This window comes from Carassius carassius, chromosome 4 (genome assembly GCF_963082965.1).
Source record: "Carassius carassius chromosome 4, fCarCar2.1, whole genome shotgun sequence".
NCBI classification, from domain to species: Eukaryota; Metazoa; Chordata; class Actinopteri; order Cypriniformes; family Cyprinidae; genus Carassius; species Carassius carassius.
In genome coordinates this window covers 13,830,863-13,855,283 of record NC_081758.1, presented here as the reverse complement: position 1 = coordinate 13,855,283, position 24,421 = coordinate 13,830,863, and the positions used below count along the sequence as shown (strand labels likewise).

The 24,421-nt window shown below is 38.3% G+C and overlaps 1 protein-coding gene across 2 annotated transcripts in view; it reads right to left on the bottom strand.

Moving 5' to 3' along the window:
* LOC132136713 (active breakpoint cluster region-related protein-like) overlaps nucleotides 1–24,421 on the bottom strand; it is a 179,365-nt gene that overhangs the window by 123,490 nt on the left and 31,454 nt on the right. The window contains exon 1 of one of the 2 annotated variants that reach the window (XM_059547316.1): nucleotides 14,451–14,544. The exons of the other annotated variant lie outside the window; for it this stretch is intronic. Coding sequence (XP_059403299.1) covers nucleotides 14,451–14,511 — 61 coding nt within the window. The 5' untranslated portion in view covers nucleotides 14,512–14,544. Of the gene's footprint in view, nucleotides 1–14,450; nucleotides 14,545–24,421 lie in introns of those variants that run through there. 2 annotated transcript variants of the gene reach the window in all.

Below are 24,421 nucleotides of genomic sequence, written 5' to 3'. Positions count from 1 at the left end.
GGGACATCATTAGGAAAAGAATGAGAAAGAAATTAAGAGAAGACATGGATGATGTAAAAAAGAGAAGCGATGGCAGTATTAGATTCAAAACTAGATCTTTACATTTTCCACAATCTCAAATATCCAATCACTTAAAAGGTAATAGCACATCCCTTCCAGGCTAAACAAAACTCTGCAAGGTGATTTAAATATGTGTTATGATCTTCTCTTTACAGAAAATAAAAGATGGCAAAACGGTCTCTCCATAGCACAAGCATTGCAGGAAGAAGTTTCTTCAAACCCCCACAGCATGAAAAACAGTAATAGTTATGCTTGCCTACGAAAAGAGAAACATAATGAGAGAAGGGGTAGAGAGAAAAAAAGTGTGGTTGTGACAGACTGTTTTGCCATCTGTTCTTTTCTGTAAAGATGAGACCATAACACACACACACACATACACGCGCACACACAAACACACGTTTGTTTTTGTGAAAAGTGGGGACATCCCATAGGCGTAATAGTTTTTATACAGTAGAAACTGTATATTCTATGGCCCTACACCAACCCTAACCCTCACAGGAAACTTTGTGCATTTTTACTTTCTCAAAAAACTCATTCTGTATAATTTATAAGCGTTTTGAAAAATGGGGACATGGGTTATGTCCTCATAAGTCACTCTCTCCTTGTAATACCTGTGTCATACCCATGTCATTATACAGAGTTGTGTCCTGATATGTCACAAAAACAAGAGCAAACACACACACACTTACCTCACCAAACAGAGCACAAATATCAGTTCACTTACGACTTTAGTAATCGATACAAACACGGCATTGAGTGACCTCAATACAAACGGCCAAAACACACACACACACACACACACACACACACACACACACACGCTCCTTAACACATGAGCTGTAGTGGCAGAGAATATTCCAATCAGTGTCACCATCACAGCGTTAAATTGGAATTCCTCTCCGTGGAAGCATCTCATCTGAGGAGCAAGAAGCGGTTTTGTAGAACAGACGCATCTATTTTCCACACATCATCATTTCATTCACTTTCTCTTTATTTCTTCCTTCATTCTTAGTCCAGGACACAGTGATAAGTATGGCTGAGTATAAGAGGCTGATGAAAACATGTCATCAAGGAAACCTTATCTAACTGGCTGACATTAACATGGTTCTGTTTGAAAGTGCGAGAATGACTTGAGATCGTCTTGGAAGCATTAGAACGAACTGAGCATGATAAACAAATGAGTAATATTTTACACCACATGCCATTGTTTTCAGCAAAACTGTTCATAAAGTTGATGAAGTGTTTAGAGTTTTGCTCATTTCTTCAACTAATTGTTCTAATATCACCTCGAAGATCATCAATATTCTTTAGTAACAACCACACAATCTTAGGCTAAACTGTGCACTGCACAGGTTATCTGCTGATCTCCAATACCACAATAATAGCCAGAGATAGTATTTTTACAAAAAAAGGAATGTTTTGGCAATATTAAAGAACTTGGCTGGGTCTTTCAAACTTAACAAGCAGAAAAGGCTGAACCTCATGCAGAGAGATTTAAGATCATCTGAAATGTCAAGGTGCTTGAGTTTCTACTGCATGTCAGACTGCATTATTAAACACCTGAACACATGAGAGGAGAAGAGAGAGAGAGAGAGAGCGAGAAAGAGAAAGAGAGAGAGTCAAGGGTGAATGGAGTGTTACTCAAATGAAAACAAAAAGCTCAGCTTTCTTTTTGCTTATTAAAGTGCAGGGTTGTTTTGACTTTTACATAAAACCATTGTGTTCATTCATTGTAAGTTAACAATGGAGTACTGGTTATTTCCCCAAAGCAACAGACTGTTTGCTATCAAAGATGATAATTGCACTCTTACTATAACAAACTAATGATGCACCAAAAATATTCTGCCAAATTAATTTTCTATTTCGGGCAAAAAAAAATTCTGGAGGGCCGTACTCACTGAATGTTGTGAATGTGGGTAAGCTACAGGACCAGAGATTACAGAAACAGATCATCTTTGTGGTCGCTAGCCGGCTTCACTGAACATCGTGCCTTCTGTCCAATAATCGTAATAAGCTATCTCCTCTGTAATTTTTGATCAGAAACAAAAGTCTGCGCTTTCAAATTCTGTCAGTTTTATCACAAAACTCAAACAATAAATGTTGATTTGATCCTTTTTAATATGATTAGCATGACAGATCGCTGTAGCCTACACAGTTTGAGCAGCACTTGAACTGATGATCTCTTGTGCTTTACTAGTTGGAGCATGAAATAAACATAAATTAAAATCAAAAGGAATGTTGAAAGAAACAGCACAACTTACTGAAATAATGTCTCTTGTAATAATGTTACATATTCATTATATTTTTACTAAGCTGTTGTCTTCATTATTTAATGTATGTTTGCATAAATCTGCCATGAAAAAAAAGTTTTCATTACAGTTTAAGATTTAATACACAACAATACAATTTGATGTAACTAAATTTATATAAAAATGAACTCATTGACTATTACATAAGCTTTATTTTCAGTTGCAGTTTTCAGCTAAACAAAAACTTGAAATTTGATTTCTGTATTTTGCTTAATGTTATAATAACTATAATTTCAGTGCATCACTAACAAACAATTGCATCTTTCTTGAATGCACATAAAATAAACACAAGTTTAAAAAATACTGTATCGCCACAAACAAATCACTGAAAAACTATTTAGTATTTTTCTTTTTTAAAGCTAAAGCTGAATGAAATGCATCAATATTGTTTACTGGAACCTTTTAGTTCTCTGCCGAGATAAAAAGGGAAAAAATACATGATACACGTGTGACTCCTTTGAAAGACTGCAAAGATCAAGTAGAACTTATGTACTACTACAGTCCGCTAACTATTTCCAGAATATGTGTCTTCGTCAACTTCACAGGAGAACTTTGACATTTTCAATTCTCTGCAATTTATTCAACAAATCTATATTCAGCTTGCTGGAGATGTCTTAACCTTTCAAAGGTCCTGACAACTCAACAATGGCATCAAGGGCTTCTTTTCAATATAAGAACGCAATGACTGAATCAAAGCAGACACTGCAAGAGAGAGAGAGAGAGAGAGAGAGATGCATAAAAAATGACAGAGAAGCTCGTGAGATTATGTGAAGAAGGCCTGCACTCTAGAAAATAAGTGATGTGTTTTAAATACCATATGCAAGCACCTCACACTGTCGCCATGGCAACAGTCACCCGCATCCCCCATATGTCCTAATTATTCCGATTCCCCCGGATGGAGATGACATGACTCTTCAGTAATTATTCATATAAGATTCCCAGAGATTCCACCACTGGGCATGAGACGGATTACAAAGCACAGGGAGGAGGAGAGTGAGAGAGATGTCTGATGAAATCACAATACGAACACATTCTTCATCTGCTCCGATTCAGTCAGAACGTTGCATGCTCCCAAAGCACGCCTCACATACCGTTAATAAGCCTTTATGTTAAGTATTAAAATATTATGCGTTTGTATCTTTAACAACACACTGTAACAATGCAAAAGTCTTTTAAATTGTCATGTGAATTTATTATTTTACAGTGTTGTTCACTGAGTCTCCCTTGATTAAAAGGTTTAGACTCATCTTAGTAGTTAGTAATATTATTATGTTTTTCTTTAAGACTGGTAATATGTTTTAAATTCGGCTAAATAAACATATAGATTAGTCTGATTACCGCTTGGCTAACTGCTAGATGGTCAGACACTGTCTTAACACAGAGGCTGTTACTAGAAAGCAAAGCAGATTTTAACAGACCAGAGGCGAAAGGTCACAGTCGTAAAGTCATACTTTTATGATGAGATCTAAAACCTTAACGTTAACATTGGTGCAGCACCAGCAGCGCTCCAAGCATCATAATTACACTGAGGGATGCTATGTCAGGGGGAACTTGAAGTCTGAAGGGCTTTTAATTAGAAAGATTTAATTATCTTTATTACAGGAGTACAAAACATGTCCGGCAATCAAGGGGAAAATGTCAGTTAACATATTAAGCTTGTGAGATCAGAGGTGAAAAAACTCTTAAAGAATTCTGCAAACTTGAGTTAGTTCACCCCAAAACAAAACCTAACAGAAGTTACAGTAAAGAGTAGACTGTGTTTGCAGTAGCACTGCCTTAATTGCCGTAAAGTCATTTTGTATAACACTCATCAGAATGGCTGAGAAATCATTCAGCAGAAAAGTACAAAAAAGAAAATGTGGGAAAACTAGGTTTGAATTCAGCATGTCATGTCTCATCTTTCTTCTTGTCCTCTCACTATTTTCCCATGAACATAAGGTGGCAAAAGCCAAACAAAAAATGTAAACACATATTAACCAACCAAATTGAAGCACAGAAAAACCACACACAAAACAAACATCAAGCAAATAAAAGAAAAAAAAAGAAAAAAAAGAAAAAGATAAAAAGGTGAGTGGCTGGGTGACTTGGTCAGCTGATCCTTTCTCTAAGGAATATTTTCAGCACAGGTTAAAACTTATCTTCCCCCCAGGGCAGCCTCACTGAATGTTTATGGGAGTACTGGAAGAACCTGTAGTGCTTGACTATTCACTTTTGTACTTCCTTAAAGAAATGGAAAAGAAAAAAATAGAGGGGCAAAGCAAGGGGGCACACCCAAAAGAAAAAAAAGGGGGGGGGGGGGCGGCTTCCATTTAATTTGCAACGTGTAACAGTATTGATTTAGAAGGACACAGTTCAAGTCAGTGAACGGTCATGCAGTCATGATTAAGAGGTCACTGGCTGACAGTCTTCCACAGGCAGCATTTAATATGGACATGAATTTCATTCAAAAGATCTGAACATCATCTAATGAACCCAGTGAAATGGATAGTTTGGATCTCTAATAAAGGTGTAAAGGTGTAATAAAGGTAAAGGTTTGTTTGTATCGTCTCTCGTTCACTGTATACAGGAAAGAAGACACATTAAATCAGTGTCTGTACGGTGCCAGTGTACATATTTCCATCTCTGCAGATAACTGACGTGAATCAATTTTGCTCAGCCATGAAATCTTGTTTAATATCAGCTTGGTCCCAAACACAGACACGTCAATCAATCCCTTGCAGTATGAGTGACGAAAGAGAATAAGAATGAAAAGAAAGAGAATGCAAAGAGAAGGTGAACAAGAAGGAGAAGAAAAAAAAAAAAAGAGTAGGAAAAAGAGGTGGAAACGGTGGATGAGAGAGAGGAGAAAAGAAGATGATGAGGAGGAGAAAGAGAAGATAAAAGGAAGAATAAAAAAGATAAAAGACAAACACAAAGAAAGATGTGAATAAACATGGAGGGTGTGAGCTGTAGCTGTGCCACAGGGGATCTCTGTCATTGATTAGTTGTCTTCAAAGCAGATTAATCTGGTCTGGAAAGATGACATCTTTAGAACATGAGCCTGGGGCTCTGATATTAACTTATTAGAGTGAAGACAAAGACTGTGATCTCCCCATCAAAGCTTCTATTAGCAAGAGCCTCAAAGTTCAAAGCGGAGCTAAAACTCAAAGCTACAGATCATTGGATAAGCATCACCGTTCCTTGATCAGATTTATGGTGGACAATAAGACTTTCAACAAACACTGAAGGAGGACCCAAGCCATCATCAAGACTTAGAGGTCTATTCTTTTTACCTACTAGAATTAAATCACCCAGAACACCCTAGCAACCACCTAGAAACCCCCTTTCAAGCCCCGAGAACATTAGCAAAAACATATCAGTGGTCACTGGATATTATGCCATCAAGAACTTTTAGTCTAATACAGTTAATGAAAAGTAAAAAAATAAATAAAAAATGACTGAAATGTGCAAGGCTGGAAACACCTGTAGGTTTGGACATGATTAAAGGTAAAAGAGGAGAACCCCCGCGGTGAGAGGACTCCTCATGGCTGCTCTCTTACTAAAGGATGGCTAACTCTCCTTTCATCCTCATCCTCCCCACACCTTTCTCCTCTCTTCCTCTTGACTGGCCTGAATGCTTAATCTTGCCTCAACTCCCTGGTGGAGTAAAAAGAGGCCAGAGGTCCCATTGGCTGAGCCATCTGGTGTGTGGTCTGTGATGCTGCACTCTGATTGGTTAACAATCTGAGGGCAGAGTTAAGAGATCCCCAGTTACCAGCCGGGCAGGACAGGGCAGGGCATGTCTTCAACCATGACAACACACACAGAACACACACACACACACACACATGTTCCTTGGTGGAAAAGGACCAAAAAGGCATATGGTCAGGGCTCAGAGATCTAATTATGCATTCGAATATTATTATATATTATATATTATATGCCTATTATATTTAACGCTTAAACTTTTCATATTAAATGAATCAAGTTCAGAACTGCACATAAATTAACAGCCACTTTGTGTGTCTCTTCAGTCGAAAATTATTTTAACTTTCATTTACATTTTTAAAACAGATTTTTATTTAATCCATTTACATTGGGCCCACACAAATAATTTTAAATTATTAAATTATTAAAGTAAAATTGCATAAACTAGGTAAGGATTTGTAGTTCCCAGCATGCTCCTTATAGGACTGGATGGGAAGACTGAGTTAATGTTTTATTTTGTAAGTGTTCACGTATGGGTTTATTTTTGATGTGATCAATTTATAATAGCTGGTCATTAGTCTGAGTGATATGGCAATATATAGTATATTATTGATAGAGCTGCATGTCACATATCAAATTATTGAAATATAGCAAATGTATTGATTTACACAAAACAAAACCCAGACATAGATTTTACAATATAAATTGCTTAATCACAAATTTCCAACAAGAGTGAGAAATTCACTCCTTGATTTGTTTCATAAAAGCCTACTTTGAAATTCTGTTGGCAAACATGTTTATAGTGCACTATTTTCAACATGTTTAATGTTAGTGAATCAAAAATAGACATAGCGCAAGTAATTCACGTGCAATATATCTGGTTGCGATGACATCCTCATGCACTTGTTGCTCTATATAATCACAATAAAAACACGTGAATTTGTAACTTTACTACAGAAAAGCTAAAATGTATTTATAAAGTGTGACTGACTAAATCGACTTGCTTGGTTTGTCCCCCTTTGCTCTCTTTCTCTGCCTTAGAAGTCATTTAGAAGACTTCATTCATTGTTCATAAATAATTAAACGCCATATACAGTATATAAAAGTGAATGGGGATCCAAAATTACAGAGTACCATAAAGTATCATAAAAGTGGTCCATGCAATTTGTGTGCTATATTCCAAATCTTCTGAAGCGAGAAGTTGTTTATGTTTAGTCACTATTCAGAGAAATTGAACCTAACCTCATAAAACCTCAAGCTGAACTTATGTATTAAGTCTTTGTCAAGCAATTTATGCATCTTTACTCACTTCAGACTGATATATTTTATTGAAGAGGCTAACTAAAGACCTCATCAGGGCAGTATGAGGGTCTCACCAGAGTCATTGAGGTCAAACATCATATACGAGTGCCTCTCTCTTAAAAACTGTTCTTATACCATGTAGCTGGAAATGGTGTGTCTTGTTCTTGAGCAGACTGAGTGAGCTCCAGAACAGCAGCTCACCCTACACTTCAACAATTCCCAATTTACAATTTACAGCTCTACATAAAACCCAGGAAAGCCATCTCTCATAAAGACTTCACTGCCTACAGGCATCCACAAAAACAGAGCTCAAACAAAATGAACGCTAACATGGCCACAGTACACAAACTAAACACTGAGACAGCCTCTCAATTAGAGCTGAAACAACGAATCGATTTAATCGATTAAAATCGATTATTAAAATAGTTGTCAACTAATTTAGTCATCGATTCGTTGCTAAATAACTTATTTGCCGTAAGCGGCTCATTTCGTGCATATTTCAAATCTGCGGTGACCAAAGTGTGGCAGTAATGAGCCACCGGAGGTTTTACTCAGCCAGTACAACAGGAGAAGTAGCGAATAGCCAATAGCTGGCCTCGTTTTATGTCACGTGCTTCCCGAACAGCGTCTCTGCAGCATTCAGCGGGATGTGGGAGTACTTTACTTTGAGCCTTCAAAAAAGAAGATTAACTGAACTGTTTAAGGGGACGTTCACATATCGCGTCTTTTGCGCGCTCAAGTTCGTTATTTCCAATTTAGGCGCGCAGTATGCGCGCTCATAATGGAAGCGACGCGGTCGCGACGCACCCGTTTTTCCAGGCGCGTACGCATCGCATCGAGTTAAAAACATCTCAACTTTTCAGAATGCGGCAAGCGCACCGCGGGTCATGTGACAAGAACTAAATAATCAGCTTCATCCTTTCCCGTAACAACGTTAAAAGCTCAGTCAAGATGAAAGGAACAGCTGATCATAGCTGTATATGGATTTCCATTTTGAAATAAATTTAGTAGCAGAGCTACTGCAAGCGATTTTTAGAGCTGCAAATCCATTTATCCTTTGCTGAAATTTCCGCGTCTTTGTGGAGAGAGCACGTCATGGTTGCTTAGCAAAGGCAGACCCCTCACAATTTCACAGCATAAGCTATAAAGCTGTTTCCCAGTAAATAATAAAATACAACGCACTGCAATCTTATTCTGTTTTATCCTTATTCTTCGTGAAAATATGTTCTGAAAGATTCCTTAATAAGCTTTGTTCGGGATGTTAAACTACTTTAGGAGCTCTAAGGACTGCCATGGTGAAAACATTATTTGAAATCTCCTTGTGAAATTTGCTAGAGTATGGGTCAGTGTTCTGATTGCAGAAGAGTTCGACAAAGGATCACTAACACATAATAAAACAACTCCAGGTAAATTTTTGTTGAGGATATGACAATGCAAAATGGTTAAAATCTCTTAAAAATCTATGCTGAATGATAAAGAGCCTTTATTAATAATTTACTTGGGGGAAAAATGAAAAAACTAAAATATAAGTACATAAACCGATTAATCGTAAAAATAGTCGACAGATTAATCGATTATCAAAATAATCGTTAGTTGCAGCCCTACTCTCAATAAATGAAAGGAAAATAACACTGCATTAAAAACAAATACAGGAATTATCTGCTTGACGGAGAGATCTATGGGCACCACTGTATCATCTGAAATGTTTCTTGAGCAGCAGAGCAGCAAATTAGAATGATTTATGAAGGATCGTGTGACTCTGAAGCCTGCAGTGATGCCTGCTGAAAATTAAGAAACAAAATTACGCTTTAAAATATTTAAAAATAGAAAAGTTTTTATAAAATTATAATAATATTTCACAATTTTCAAAAAAATTCTGAAGCGACAAGAATACTGTTTGTAAGCGAAGAAAACAAGAATAACGACTTAATTCAACAGTTCCTTTGTCAACAGTCTTCTCTGTACATCACTCTTACTGCCTACACTCTTCTGTGTCAGCCGTGCCACAAGGATGCACTGTTTTCTTTCAAATCAAATCATAAATACATGTAGAAACAGTGCATCCTTGTTGTGCGGCTGACACAGAAGAGCGTAGGCAGTTTGACTGATGTGAAGAGACAGAGAAGACTGTTGACAAAGGAATTGTGGAATAAAGTCGTTATTTTTTGGTTTCTGGTTTGCTAAGAAAACGTCCTTAAATGTCAATGTCCTTCCTGTAGTAGTGGGTATGACTCTTTCACCCTCTCTTTCTGTCTCTTATGTAACAGAGCTCTTCTGATGCTCATGTACAGTCACAAGAGAGCAACTGTGCTCAATATTGTTGTGTGCCTCTGAAACTAACTGACACAAAGGGAATTATGACATGTATTGTAGACTTCAGGATGATAAAGATGGACGTATGAAACCGTTTACATTTGTATGCCTTGATAGGATTATTCTATGGGACTGAATGACACCTAAAATCACATGGCTTCTTAATAAGAGGTGATTTTCTAAGTAAACAAATTTGCAATTTTGACCTCCCAGATGCTAAAACTGCAGCAAAATATCAGGAAAGAATTGAGCACAATCCAGTTTTTTCCCCCTTATGCCATTCAAAACCTGTACGATTTTCTTTCTTCTGCTGAACACAAAAGAAGATATATTGAAGAATGTTAGTGGCCAAACCATTTGGTCGCCATTGTCTTAGATAGGGCTGTGCAAAAAATCAAATGCGATTTTCATGCGCATCTCGTCAGTAAAGGCACTCCTGTGATCCAGGGTTGCCAGGTTTTCAAAACAAATCCTGCCCAGTTGCTTCTCAAAACTAGTCCAAAACTAGCCCAATCGCGTTTCCAGGAGGTTCCCCGATAAAAATGGCGTCCTGGGGTTAATATACATGTTATTTTGGCAGGGTTGCCATGGTAAAATTCACATTTTAGGGGCTAAACATCACATTATTGGTATTGGGGTCGCTTCAACCCACGGACACGATAAATAACCGCAGACTTGGCAACACTGGTTTGCCTTTACTTCACAGAGCCGTAGTTCACTGAAAATCCACACAAAATCGATTTCAAAATCGCAGGCGATTCTTTGTCTATTTTGAAAGCGATTTTGTGTAGCTTGTCGGTGGACTACGGCTCTGTGTAGTAAATGCCGCTCCACCTGAACCAGTGTTGCCAAGTCTGCGGTTGTTTTTCATGTCCGCGAGTTGAAGCGACCCCAATACCAATAATGTGATGTTTAGCCCCTAAAATGCGAACTTTACCATGGCAACCCTGCCAAAATAACATGTATTTTAACCCCAGGACGCCTCCTGGAAACGCGATTGGGCTAGTTTTGGACTGGTTTTGAGAAGCAACTGGGCAGGATTTGTTTTGAAAACCTGGAAACCCTAATCTGAACGCACGTGTTGGAGATATACTTCTAATCACAGGAGTGCCTTTACTGATGAGATGCACATGAAAATCGCATTTGATTTTTTGCACAGCCCTAGTCTTAGATTTGTATTTTAGACTTGTATTTTTTGTCAAATTGCATACAATTGAAGTCAGTAGAAACCGAAACTGTTAAGAGGTGAGTAAATGATGACAGACATTTCATTTTTGGCTGGACTATCCCTTTAAGTGTGGGCTTTTGTCTGCCCGTAAGCAACCACTGACAACAACCTGCAACAGTTAAGGTATGGTCAAGTTTCAGATCAATTTTTGCAAAAAAGGTCAATTGTCTAATGTCAAGTGTAGCGATGTACGAAGCCCCGCTCTCACACACAGAAGTCACTTTCAAACCAAGCATGTTAGTCAATGTGGCAAATTTTCATGATCAACTGAACCCAATGTGAAAACTGTGTTGGGAATTTTTCAATGCAAACTTCCAGACTGTATGGATTCCAATTGAAATGACTGGTTTTAATTGCAAAATTCCACTGAAAAACTATAAATGTGACCACACATTTACAGTGCATTATGACTCACATTGTCCACATTTTGAGTGCTTTACAGAAAGTGTTTTTTTAGTTTATAAAAGGGTTTGTTTACAACAAATTTTATTGATTTGTTAAGGGCAAGAAAGGAAAAACATCCCCATAGAGATTAGCGTGTGTGAGTGTGTTGTTGAATCGGACACACAACAGGAATTTAAAAAGAGATGCAGATATTCAGGAAGTGACAGGAGGATGGAATATCTCAGTCAGAGAGAATAATCCCACAAGACTCATGTTCTACCAGCCTGATTATCTAACAAAGTGAGTTTGACCACAGCTGCTGAACCTGAACACACACACACACACTCCACATCAATGTCTGACTAAGTTTGCTGCCTCTCAAGCACTCTGAACAGAGGAAACCATGACAACGGAGCAGAGAAAGAGTGTAGAGGAGGCAGGAGATGATATCAGCGAGGCACACAGAGAAAACGCTGTGAGGAGGTGGAAGACAGATCCACAGAGATCAACTGAATATATGGCTTTAATAACCAGAATGAATCAATTTAAATTCTATACCCACACCTGCAATGAACAGATATACAAACCGATGAAGATTGATTTCGTTTGCATTTTATTTTTATGCTTCCATGAGAAAAAAATCTGGCAATGTGAATTCCCCATTGGCATGTTATGAAAACATCAAATATGATTATATTTGCTGCTGTTAATATACTCTCACTACTATTGATATTAGCCTCTACGGAAACATCACGTCATTTAAAAATGTACATCCTTTATTAAGCAAGAAAGCCTTTTAATATTTAATAATGCCTATAAATTATTAAGTGACTGTACTTTTTTCTTTTTTAACAAGGCTGTACCTTCTGTGCTGAACAAAAGGGTTAAAACCATAAAAACAGAGTCAAAGTCAACCCCAAAACACTGTTATTGTCACAAAGCAGGTAATGAGGCTTGTTAGTGGATGTTAATGAGTGGTGGGGTCGTTAGCTAAAGAGCTCATGACTGACAGAGACTGAGGAGGGCTTTGATTTGGGTTTGTGTTTTTAATGTCTCTTCATTGGTAAGGTCATCAAAACCAGACAAAAGCTGAATGCAGGAAGAGATGTTTTACGCCTGTGAGGTAATTTACTCCAAAAATATCTATTATGTTATCAGGCGCTGAAGTCTCTCAATGTTCTCTTGCTCTTTTGTTCCCTTAAAATCTCATGTTATCTCTCAATAAAAAAAAAACCTTACTGATATTTGTAATAATTGTTTTGTAACTGAAATAAGCAGTGTTCTTTATCTACTATGGTGCTCAAAACAGGCAGATGAAAACAACAAATAATCTTGCTTCCTGCTCTCTCAGTCCTGATGCACATGAGCACTGACATGGTAATACTAGAATGCATTAACCTCACACACACACACACGGCATGTGAGGGTGTAAATATGGGAGTATGAGGGGTGAAACTAATAACATCTTGTGGGGCAATAGTCCCTTTTCCTGAATTACCAATTATATAAATTATCATACGCACACACACACACACACACACACACACAGTGACTCATGCACAAAGCAAAATCTCATATAATTCAGTGTGAAATTATGGGGAGGGGGTGTTGTGGTAGATTAGTGCTTTCCTGGTTAACTCCTCAATGGATTCTCTGTAGTGAATGAAATAAGCTCTTCCTCCCTCTCTCTCTCTCTCCCTCTCTCTCTCGCTCTCGCTCTCAGCGCTCCATTACCCCTCCATCCCTGCGTTTCTGCCAGGCTTTCTTCCATTTAACATTCTCTGAAAGCCCTTTATATAACTTAACCTTACAGCCAGAGCAAATGAACGGCAGACTAAACAACCACAACAAGTGCATCTCCTCAGTCCAGCATTACCCACAAACCCCTGCTGACCACTTCTGCCCACATGACTTCCACCCAGAGATGAAGAGCCCATCTGACTGTAAACGGTCAACAACATTTGATTTTTCAGGAGAACAGCATGTACTTTGGGTCTCATACAAACACATTTTGTATATCAAAGTCAACCGTGTATATTTTTATTTGACTGGAAGTTATATGAAATGGAAGGATGAGAGAGAAAAAAGAAGGTAGAGTGAGGAGAAAACAGGCATGAGAAAAGGAAAACAAAAGGTGACAAATGAGAAGAGAAAACAGAGATGCGAGAAGAAAGGGAAAAGAGATAAGAAAAGGAAAAGAGAAGATAGAAAAAGGGACAGGGATAAGAGAGGTGGAAAAACGGCAGAAAGATGGAAAAGTGAAGTAGAGAGAAAGAAAAGAGAGGGAAGACAGGGATGATAGTGGGAAGAAACGGGAAAAGAGAAGGAAACAATAAGGTGTACAGAAAGACACAACATAAAACAAGAATGTGAGAAGATAAAGGAGAGAACGAGAAGAGAAAACAGATGAAAGAAGGAAGATGAAAGTGAAAAAAGGTGAGAAAGAAGGAACAGAGAAAGTAGATATATAAGTAGATATAAGTAAATAAGTAAATATTTAGTAATATTTTACATTCGTTTTTATTTTTGTTTTCCGGTTTCAATTATTATAATAATTTTTTTTTATTTATTGACTGATTTAAGTTTCCATGGCAACATTTCTATTTTTTTATGTTTCTACTATGGATATTTATATAGATATTAATAGTTTATATAACAATAACAACACTGGATGGATGACAAGAGAGAAAGAAAGAAAGAAAGAAAGAAAGAAAGAAAGAAAGAAAGAAAGAAAGAAAGAAAGAAAGAAAAAGAAAAAGAAAAAGAAAAGAAAGGGAATAAAAAAGAAGATGGATCAAAGAGGGGTAAAAGAAAAGAAGGAAGAGGAAGGACAAAGACAGGGGAAAAAAGGAAGACTAGAAAAATTTGAAGAAATGGGAAAAAATAAGGAATAAGGAGTAATGACTTGTGTAGTCAGCTGGACTTTTAACTTACAACCAAAGTATTGAAGTGATACTATAGTACAGTGACATATTAATTAACAGGGTACGTTGATATTTACCATAGTATATATTAATGTATCACTGTACTAAACCACAAAAGATGTCTGAGAGTCTCATTCACATACATCTGAAGATAACAATATTAGCACAGGCAAATTCAGCACAACTCACACACACACACACACAGTTGCTGGAGTGAGGACGAAAGAGTCGGTCAGTACATACTGCTGTAGAGCGTGTCTATCCAGGAGAGCCTGGGCAGCTGGCGAGTGCTCAGGTGCTCCATCGCTCTGCCTGTCGTCTCCTCCAGTGCTGCGTCTCCTCCGAACGCTCCTCCTCTCTCTTCACTTTCACTGTCACTCCCCTTCACTCGCCTGATCTCTCCTTAGAGAACATGAAGGGAGCCAAACATTTCTGAGTTTGATAAATAAGAAGCCGCTGTGTGTTGCTGAGGAGAGATGTACGCGTCAGTGTGTGTGTTCGTTTGTTCTACAGCACCTCACATGCAAAACAACAGGCTCGAGCCGATAGCTGCCAACGGTTGCTATGGGAAGGGGAGGCACTCCTCCTCCACTCTCTCTCTCTCTCTCTCTCTCGCTCACTCCCTCACTCAATCCTCTTTTCTTCAATCCATTGCCTCTTTCTTATTGTCTTTCATCCTCTCTTTCTTTTTCATTTCACTCCTATCTCTAATTAGTAGTGCTTGCAACTACAGTATTACTGTTGTTTATACTTAGGATTAGGGATTGGAACAAATGCTTAGCAATAATATTGAAGTTCGTATCTTAATGCCTGACTTTTGGTGATTTCGATTTTCACTTAGTGAATGATTAAAAAAAAAAAAGTGTAAAAAATCTCTAGTCTGGGTGTGGCTATATAAGCGAATTCTTGTTGAAATGTCATGGTCCATTGAGTATTGTCAATGATGCAGTGATATATGTAGACAGTCAAACCAAGCAGAATTCTGGTGGTTAATGCACTCAACTTGAACTTGTTGCACAATCTGTGTGGGGTAATCTTTTGCCTTTATGAAATATTGCATATATGCAATAACTGATTACATTAATTCTTAAAATGACACAATTTTGCCTGTGGAACTTCACTGAAAAACTGTACATACCTGTAAATCCAAATCTTTACAAGTACAGAGACTTAAAGGGATAGTTAACTCAAAGATATAAATTCTGCAATATTGTACTCTCCCTCATGCTGTTCCAAACCTGTATGACTTTCTTTCATTTGCAGAACCTGAAAGATGTTTTGAAAAAAAAAAAAAACATTTTGGTGACCACTGAGTTCCATTGGACAAAAAAATACAATAAATAAATTCTCAAAAAAAAAAAAAAAAGATTATGTTTAACATAAGAAAGTAAGTCATGCAGGTTTGGAACAACATGAGGGTGAGTAAATAATGATGACTTTTTGATTTATGGGTGAACTATCCCTTTAAGAGTGGGCTGTTTTGACTTGGGCAAGTATGCAAACACCTAAGCAACCTCCCAGAACACCCTAGCAACCACAAATGATATAATTCATTCAAATGGCTCTTCTTCTCAAGCTCTACACTTCTCTTTTCTCTCTCTCTCTCTCTCTCTCTCTCTCTCTCTCTCTCTCTCTCTCTCGGAGCAGCTCTGACATTAAGAATCCTCCACAGGGATTTGGGGCAATGTGGCAACAACCCCCTTCCCTCTTAAAAACACAGTGCATGTGTCAGGGCTGGGCAAAAAAGAATAAAACATTTAATTCATACATGTTTCTCATTAGATTTAAAAAAAAGTAAAGTAAAAGGGTTAAAAACAATTATAAATGCTATAAAATGATGGACCTGGAAACTGGTCTAATGTTTTATTCTATGGGAAAACCTAATGGCCAACGCACATAAGATTATTCAAATATTTATGATGTCACTTACTTATCACTGCAAATATATTCTGAATATTGAGTATATTTTTTAGTGTGTGTGTTAACACGTTTTGAAGAGAGAGCAGGAACGCTAAACCAGAACCGCTAACCTCAGGAGAGGAACGCAGACACTGAACTCTGGAGAAGAGGAGATGGATGGAGAAACACCCACAGCAGGAGGCTGGTTCAAAAACATGAAAGAATGAGGGATGCAGATAGATGGAAGGAGAGCGGGAAGAATCCACTGAGGAGTGTGTAAGGTCTGGAGCAGATGAACCATGTCAAATCTCTTTCTGTCACTTCCTGTGGCAGCTCATCATCTCATTCTCACTGGTCCTGGAGAGGCTGATGATGCTCATGTTGAGCTCATGCTGTGTGAGATATGCATAAGGATACCCATCTCACACTGGCACTCTCTAGATACTAGATACATCCATACAAATGTAGGATACAGAAGTATAATAGATGTAATGTGCTTCCCATGTGTCCAGGGTGTCATACAGCATCAAAAGCAGAAAAAGTCTATTATTATTGGTTGAATAATGCATTTGTATAAGTATTTCAGTTTCAAATCTGAAATATTTTAATGCATTTCAAGCTAAGTGTTGTGACATTCATTCATGTGGTGAGGCAGTATGTTTTTCTGCCATGACACACGCCATTAATCCATCATGATCCTAATCAAGACGATATTAGGCTCATTTTCCTATTAATGTATTCGATTATAATAATAATAACTACTATTTTTATTAGGCGGCTTATTATAATTCGGCTATCAAACTGCCCAGCTATTTCACTTCAGCACCGCATTCACACACACACACACGTGCACACACGCACGCGCACACAGGCACACACGCGCGCGAGCGCAGGGGGATTAGAGCCTGTAGTCGCTGAAGTTGTCCACTTTGACTCGGATAACTGATTAAATCCATGAAATGAAAGGGATAGAAAATGAGGAGATGGTGTCCCACACATTTAATGGCTGCTACACGACATCGCGCTCTTCTCTAGCATGAGAGATTAACTCTTTCTTGGCGTTACAAATAAAGACAAAATAATAACAAGGCGGCAGCGCAAACTTATCCATAGTGGTTCTCACATAGTTCTTCTCTTTAAAGACTGATCACTTAAAGGTCCCGTTTTTCGCGCTTTTTTGAAGCTTTGATTGTGTTTACAGTGTGCAATATAACATGTGTTCATGTTTCCGTGTAAAAAAACACAGTATTTTTTCACACAATTCACCTATCTGTATACCGCTGTTTTCACTGTCACAAAAACGGGCTGATGACTTCCTTGTTCTATAAAGTCCCTCCTTCAGAAATACGTAACGAGTTCTGATTGGGCCAGCAGTTCCGGTGTTGTGATTCGACACCAGCTTTGAGCAGGCTGACCTCCTGGTAACGCGATTGGACTAGTTTTGAGAAGCAAGTGGGCAGGAGCATGTGCTGGAGATGAATTTATAATCACAGGAGCGTTTTTACTAACGAGATGCGCATGAAAATCGCATTCGTTTTTCTTGCACAGCTCTAACATCTAGTTAACAAAGCTAAACAGCATTGCCCTTTGAGTAATAAGTTACAGAAACTGTTAAATGCACCAGCTTAAATAATAAAATACACTTACCGGTTGTGGTCCATAAACAACGCCTTCTCCAGACAAAGAGGGAACTGCTCCATCCTTTCAAGAATAATCTTTGTGCGAATCCAGCATTAAACTGATTGAGATTGAGGAAGTTGTCCTCAGCAAGCTGTCCTCAGCAAAATGTGCTGCACATAGTTTTACATGTGGATTATAATTTTCGGGAACCGAGTTAAACATAAATTGTAACCATTAATCTCCAAGTACAGCGTCCCTGGGAAGCCTAAACAAAGATGATTGGACTCAGAGATGAAAATATCAGCGTTACAACAACATGGCAAACACAAACGCAGCTCTTCTTTCTTCTCCGTCGGAGCATGACAAGACCACGCCCCCCTTTTTGTGTATTCATGTGGGCGGAGGTTAGTCAAAAAACTGTTTTAGTGACGTCATTACTGCAGGAACTAGAGGGATGTAGTCCAAACAGGTCGTTTTTTTGGATGCGAATTCTGTTAAATAAAATCTCTCGCTTGGCATTGAACTTTGAGCTTTAGAATTTTACAGATATTATTTATACTCTAACAACAACATTACACACTAACTAAAGTTTAAAACATGGGATCAAGAAGAAGGGGACCTTTAACTTATAACACACACTATGTGTGATGATGTAGAAGGACTACGTGAGAACCACTATGGATAAGTTCGCTCTGCCGCCTTGTTATTATTTTCATGCACTCCACACTATAATGTGATGCATGCAAAATACAGTTTTGGCTGTTACAATGTCTCCATCCACAAACAGACGTACATCGTCTGCAGATGTAAGGTATTTCATTGCACTTTAACAAGTTATCTGAACGGTCTATACGCGTTATATTTTAAAGAGCCCTCACTAACTGAGTTTAATGCCACAGTTATGTCAGAATGCACCTCATTCTTGTTTCTGTGGCGGTGCGTCGATCTCGTCATGAGGCGCGGTCCAGAGCGCTGTATGACTGATGCATCAGTTCAATGTAACTTTACTCCAAATATATGAACTTACCTGTTTTGAATACTTTATATTTAACGTGTCCGTTTATGCCCAATATTAGTGTTAAACTCTTGGACTTTAAATGAAATCTACCATTGATTTTCACCATTGACTAGGGTGACCATATGCGCCGTTTATACGGGACACATCCCAGCCAGGATTTTAATATTGCCTAAAATATCCAGGTTTTGGCTATTTGCACTGTGCAGGTTGATCGTTGTTTAACATTCAAGAGAGCTATAAAGAGCAGAGCAGATGGCTCCTTATGCTTTTGAATTGCTTACACGTGTTTGTTTGTTCGTCTGACTTGAAGCATTCTGGCGCACTTAGTTTTTTTTAGTTTTTTCGGATTTGTGTGCAGCGACGCTTCAAGTCAGTCGAACGAACGAACAAACACGTGCGCATATTTGCATCGCTTTGATCGTTCCCTCTAGATCTCACCTTCTCACACGTAGCCCCACGATTGGTCGATTATGTACGATACCTGCATGTTATAAGTCAAACTGCTCTGGATGTTTTAGGAATTATTAAAATCCTGGCTGGGACGTGTCCCGTATGAACGGCGCATATGGTCACCCTACCGTTGATTGATTCAGCAGAACATTTACATTTACATTTATCTGATGCTTTTATCCAAAGAGACTTACAATTGCTATATATGTCAGAGGTCGCACGCCTCTGGAGCAATTAGGGGTTAAGTGTCTTGCTCAGGGACACATAGGTGTCTCACAGTGGATTCGAACCCGGGCCTCTCACACCAAAGGCATGCGTCTTATCCACTGCACCAAAACCACCCCCTAATAACATATTTATACTGATAACTTACGTGTGCAGATGCAGCAGATTTGTCACAGGATGCGCGTTATGACAGTTGCTTCCGACCATATATGAACTAGCTGTTTTAAATACAGTATTTTTATATTTAACGTTAGTTTATCAGTACGTTTGAAAGTATATTTTTTTGATTATTGGTGATTCTACAGGCTCACTCTCTCACGCTCCTGCGTTTATTATTAAAACCACATATATTTTAAATAAAATATGGTGAAAAAAGTTTATCTGCTTATTCTTTTTTTTTGCTTATTGGCTTTTCCATACTGGCCAGAATTTGGACATTTGTGCATCCCTGATATTTAATGCTTATAGAACATGCATAAGATTTAACTAAAAAACAATAATAATATACTAGCATCTGAATACCTCTAATTAAAAATGATCCACCTCAACAAACAGCTCAATACACAGTATCATGCTCTTTTATAAGGACGCCTTAATGAATCTTTCTGAACTACCAAGGACCGCTTGCTTCACAAGACACATCTCACCCAATCATGTATAGAACAATGAAATCAATGTTTACAAGCCCTCCCTTCATTCCACTGATAAAGATGCCAATTATCTGAGGAAGACAGAGAGAAGGAACTTCATGCATCATGCATTAGGCAACAAAGAACTCCCGATTACAAACCCCAAACAGGGGGTTACAAACCCCCAAAAAGACAGTAATTTTCCCCCAAACCCCACCCCCACATACACACACAGGGCATGGGTTGTGATAAGCCAGACTGAACAACTTCAATAAGGACACAAAGGCTCTGGGAGGATTCCCTCCCAACCTCTCACAGCAAGCTGCTGGCACTAAACCCAACACAAAGAACACCGTCCACACACACACACACACACACAGTATACTTACTCATTACAGATTCATACATAAACTGCATTTCAGAGTATCCACTTAAACACTTCAGCTGTGTGTACTAACTCATAAACTCTAATGTCTCGCCAGAGGTCTTCTGAAATCAGACCATTAGAAAGGCCCCCAAAGACCCCAAATTAAAGCACTGTCTCTTGCCAAGAGTGTGTGCGTGTGTGCACGTGGGCATGTAAATGTGTACAATCTCTGCACAATCCAGTTGTGTCTATGCATGTGACTATTCAAAGTGACAGAAAGTTAAAACAAAGAGCAGAATAATATAGGTCAAACACACACACACATAAGGAACACAGAGAGAAACAAGTTCTTACTTATGTGTGTGTGTGTGTGTGTGTGTGTGTGTGTGTGTGTGTGTGTGTGTGTGTGTAGCTACTCATGGCAGAGATGAGTAGCAGTTCATCAAATATGGATCTGGCACACACACACACACACACGCACACACACGCGCACACACACAACCCTTTGTTACTGGATGGAGGCCAACGTTGGACCGTGTGAGTGATGTGCTACACAAACTAGGCATAAATAAGAATAACACTGCACACGCAGACACACAACAAACTGGAGCAGAAACAATCATATATCATTAAAAAGTTTATATAAAACCTGCCTTATGAGCAATTTAAATGTTTGTATATACAACTCATTTTGTTTTTTGAATGGTGATCATGCAACAAATTTTATTAATTAATGAATTATTAAATAAACATTATTTTCAGTTTCAGTTACTTTGTTAAAAAAAAAACATTCAGTAGTTGTTAATTGTTTATAAGAATAAACATCATTTTCACTTTTGGTATCTGTGTTTTGTTAAAAATAAGCTTCCAGTAGTGTAATTAAATTATTAGTGTTTATAAAGATTAACTTTAATTTAGATGACAGTAAAGGTAAAACATTAGGGAAATGGCAATGTGCACAAATAAATATCCAATACTAGCCTATACCAAAACCTTAATATTGTCCAACATCAGGGGCCGTCCGTCACTGATTCACTGATAAAAGCATACTAACTGATCACCTTCTAACCTAAATACTGAAGGGTAGTAACTCTGTGACTCTGTGATGGTAACAACCAAAAAACCCACATCACAAAATGTATAGACAGCATGCAAATGGCAGACCATGACAAACACGCTTCAGGACACACACACAACATTTGTCCTATTTCCGTTAAATCACAAATGGCCAGTAAAACCTTGATCCTTGATGTGGTCAGAAAGTGGTCAGAAAGCCATTAACATGCTCTGTGGTGAGAGCTCCAGACCGCTCTCATTAGCACTGAAGGGAGCTGGATGTCATCGCTCAAGAATACACACTGATGGGAAACCAACAGAGCTTTACCACCAAAATGGTGCTGTGCAGGAACAGAGTGTCTGTCTTCTTAAACCATGTTTCCTTTGACTTCGAAGCTAAAAGATGACATTACTTGCCCATAAGCAAACACAACGCATTGTGGTCTTTGTTCATGAGTGCTACTAATGGTTTTGAGAACCTAAAATGTCATAAAGATCTGGTTTTAATGTAGCCTAACTGATGGAAGTTATTTAAATACATAATAAAATTCATAACAATCAGATGCTTTAACATATATTTAGAAATAAAATAATTTTATTTCAGAAGGACAAAAAATAAAAGGCTTTTTTGTGTCAGTTTTTTTTTTCTGGTCAAACCACCCTTTTTTCCCCCCAAACTTACAATTTAGGTTACGTTCACACTGCAGGCTGAAACGACCCAATTCCTTTTTTTTTTGCCCCTATGCGACCTGTATCTGATCTTTTCATGACAGTCTGAACGACACAGATCCGATCTTTTCAAATGCGACCCAAGCCACTTGGGTATGTGGTCCTAAATCCGATACGTATCCGATCCTTTGAAATGCGACCTCCGTCTGAACGGCCAGGCCACATGTATCCGACCCGTACGTCATTGATACGCTACAAACGTCATAATTCTGCGTTGAAGTAGGCGGGAATGAGAAGATAAACAACAACCATGGCAGACGATGCTGCTTAAATAAATTGGAAATGTGAACGGCCTTGCAAAAAAATCTAATTTTTTCAAAAAATCGGAATTGAGCATTAAGCCCTGCAGTGTGAACGTAGCCTTATATTATATATTTATTTAACAACATGCTACCCCTTCTTATTCCTGGCTATTCTGTCTTGTGAATGTACATAATTTATTCTCTCCTCTCTGAGATGAGATGAGCTAAAGACAATCCCCACCGCTGAGGGTTTGAGCAATGCTACCACCGGCACCAGCAGGATGGTCATATGACTGCTGGGACGAGAAGGCGTGCAGACAGAGGGCGGACCTGAATCATGGGGGATGCAGTATCACATTAATTAAAACTGACAGGTCGAGTAAAGCACTTGCAAAACAAAATCAGCCCCAAGCCACATGCAAGTTGAGCTTTTCCCTCCCATCATGCACTTTGATTCTGTCCTTCTGTTTGTTCTCTTCACCTCAAATCACCAACCCTGTTAAGCAATTAGCCCTCTCACCACTCTTTCTCACTCGGTGCAATTTCAAACAGCTGATGACTGTTTAATGGAGTATATTGCAAGAATTCTAATCAAATAACAAAAAAAAACCCAGAAAAAAACAAAGCAAAACACATAAAAACAAAACAAAACCTAGCACAAACACAAAAAGCCCTGTTAAGCAATCAAACCTCTCTCTCTCTGCTATTGCAAACAGCTTTACTAACACTGTTCTACACTGCTACAAATAAAAAAATACTAAAAACTAAACAAAAACAAAACACACAAACAAAACAAAACTCAAAAAAATAGCACAGAACTGTATGAATGGAAGAATATTGGACAGCTTCCCCTTTAAGACCGGAATCCAGATACAATATACGGTTACATATGCGTTTTCTTTTTCACCTTTTTACTCTCTCAAGATCTAAATCACTGTGTTGATGAGAATAGTTGCAAAGATAGGGATTCTGATGCATATAAGTGTTTATTTAATCATTTAAAGCCAATAAAGCAGCAAAAAAACAAAAAAGAACAACTCCTCTCTCACACAAAAACAGAGACGGGGCACGCATATGGCTCTGTTGTTTGTCTGTTGTTTCTGTTAATAACAGGTTAATAACGGTTGTTTTAAAACTGCAGTTCTTAAAAACGCGTGTCCATGCTACAGATGTAGTCCTTCGTTTAGGAAGGAGCTCCTCGTTTTGTCCTGGCTGGTCGTTCTCCACCTGGTTCTGTCTCTCCTTTGCACCCATCCAAATGATGAAAAAGTATTACCGCAAACAATGTATTGTGCAACACCACGAAATAAACGATAGAGCATAATATGAAACGATAGACTTTTTATTCCGTCCATTCGATATATATTGTCATATCGCACAGCCTTAAGAGGAATTGCCATTTCTTCAAGCACAAACCATGACTTCAGGATTTTCCACATCAATAAATATATAAATAAACAAATAAATACATAAAGTATGTTCTGATGACACATCGTGGACTAGTTCATTGGACATTCTTTTGACAATAAATACTGGGTTTATTCATTTGTCAGTGCACTTGCTGTGTTTACAGGCTTCAGTCTGCAGGTGGGACAGGAGAGCTGTTCCTAGATCAGCTTCGGAGGGCTTCAGAAGAATGAGACAAAGACTCATGCCCCTCTGAGTGGATGTGATACCACAGATTCTGTACCACCCAAAATCACTTTGATCTATTGAGGTCACAGCACTGTGCTCTGATTGGCTATTGGGTACGACGGTCAGCTATCTGCTTGTGTTCATGCACAGAGCATCTCACAGCATACTGATCAAATATGAATATCAGTGGTGTGAATAATATTCCTGCCATTTTTATTTTGTATTCGTTTACAGTGTGAGATGTTCAATCAGGGTCAGTAGATGACCATTAAGCAGTGTATGTAAATGACCAAACTCTGTAAATTACACCATATAAAGGTATAGTTTTGTTAGGAATAAAGTAC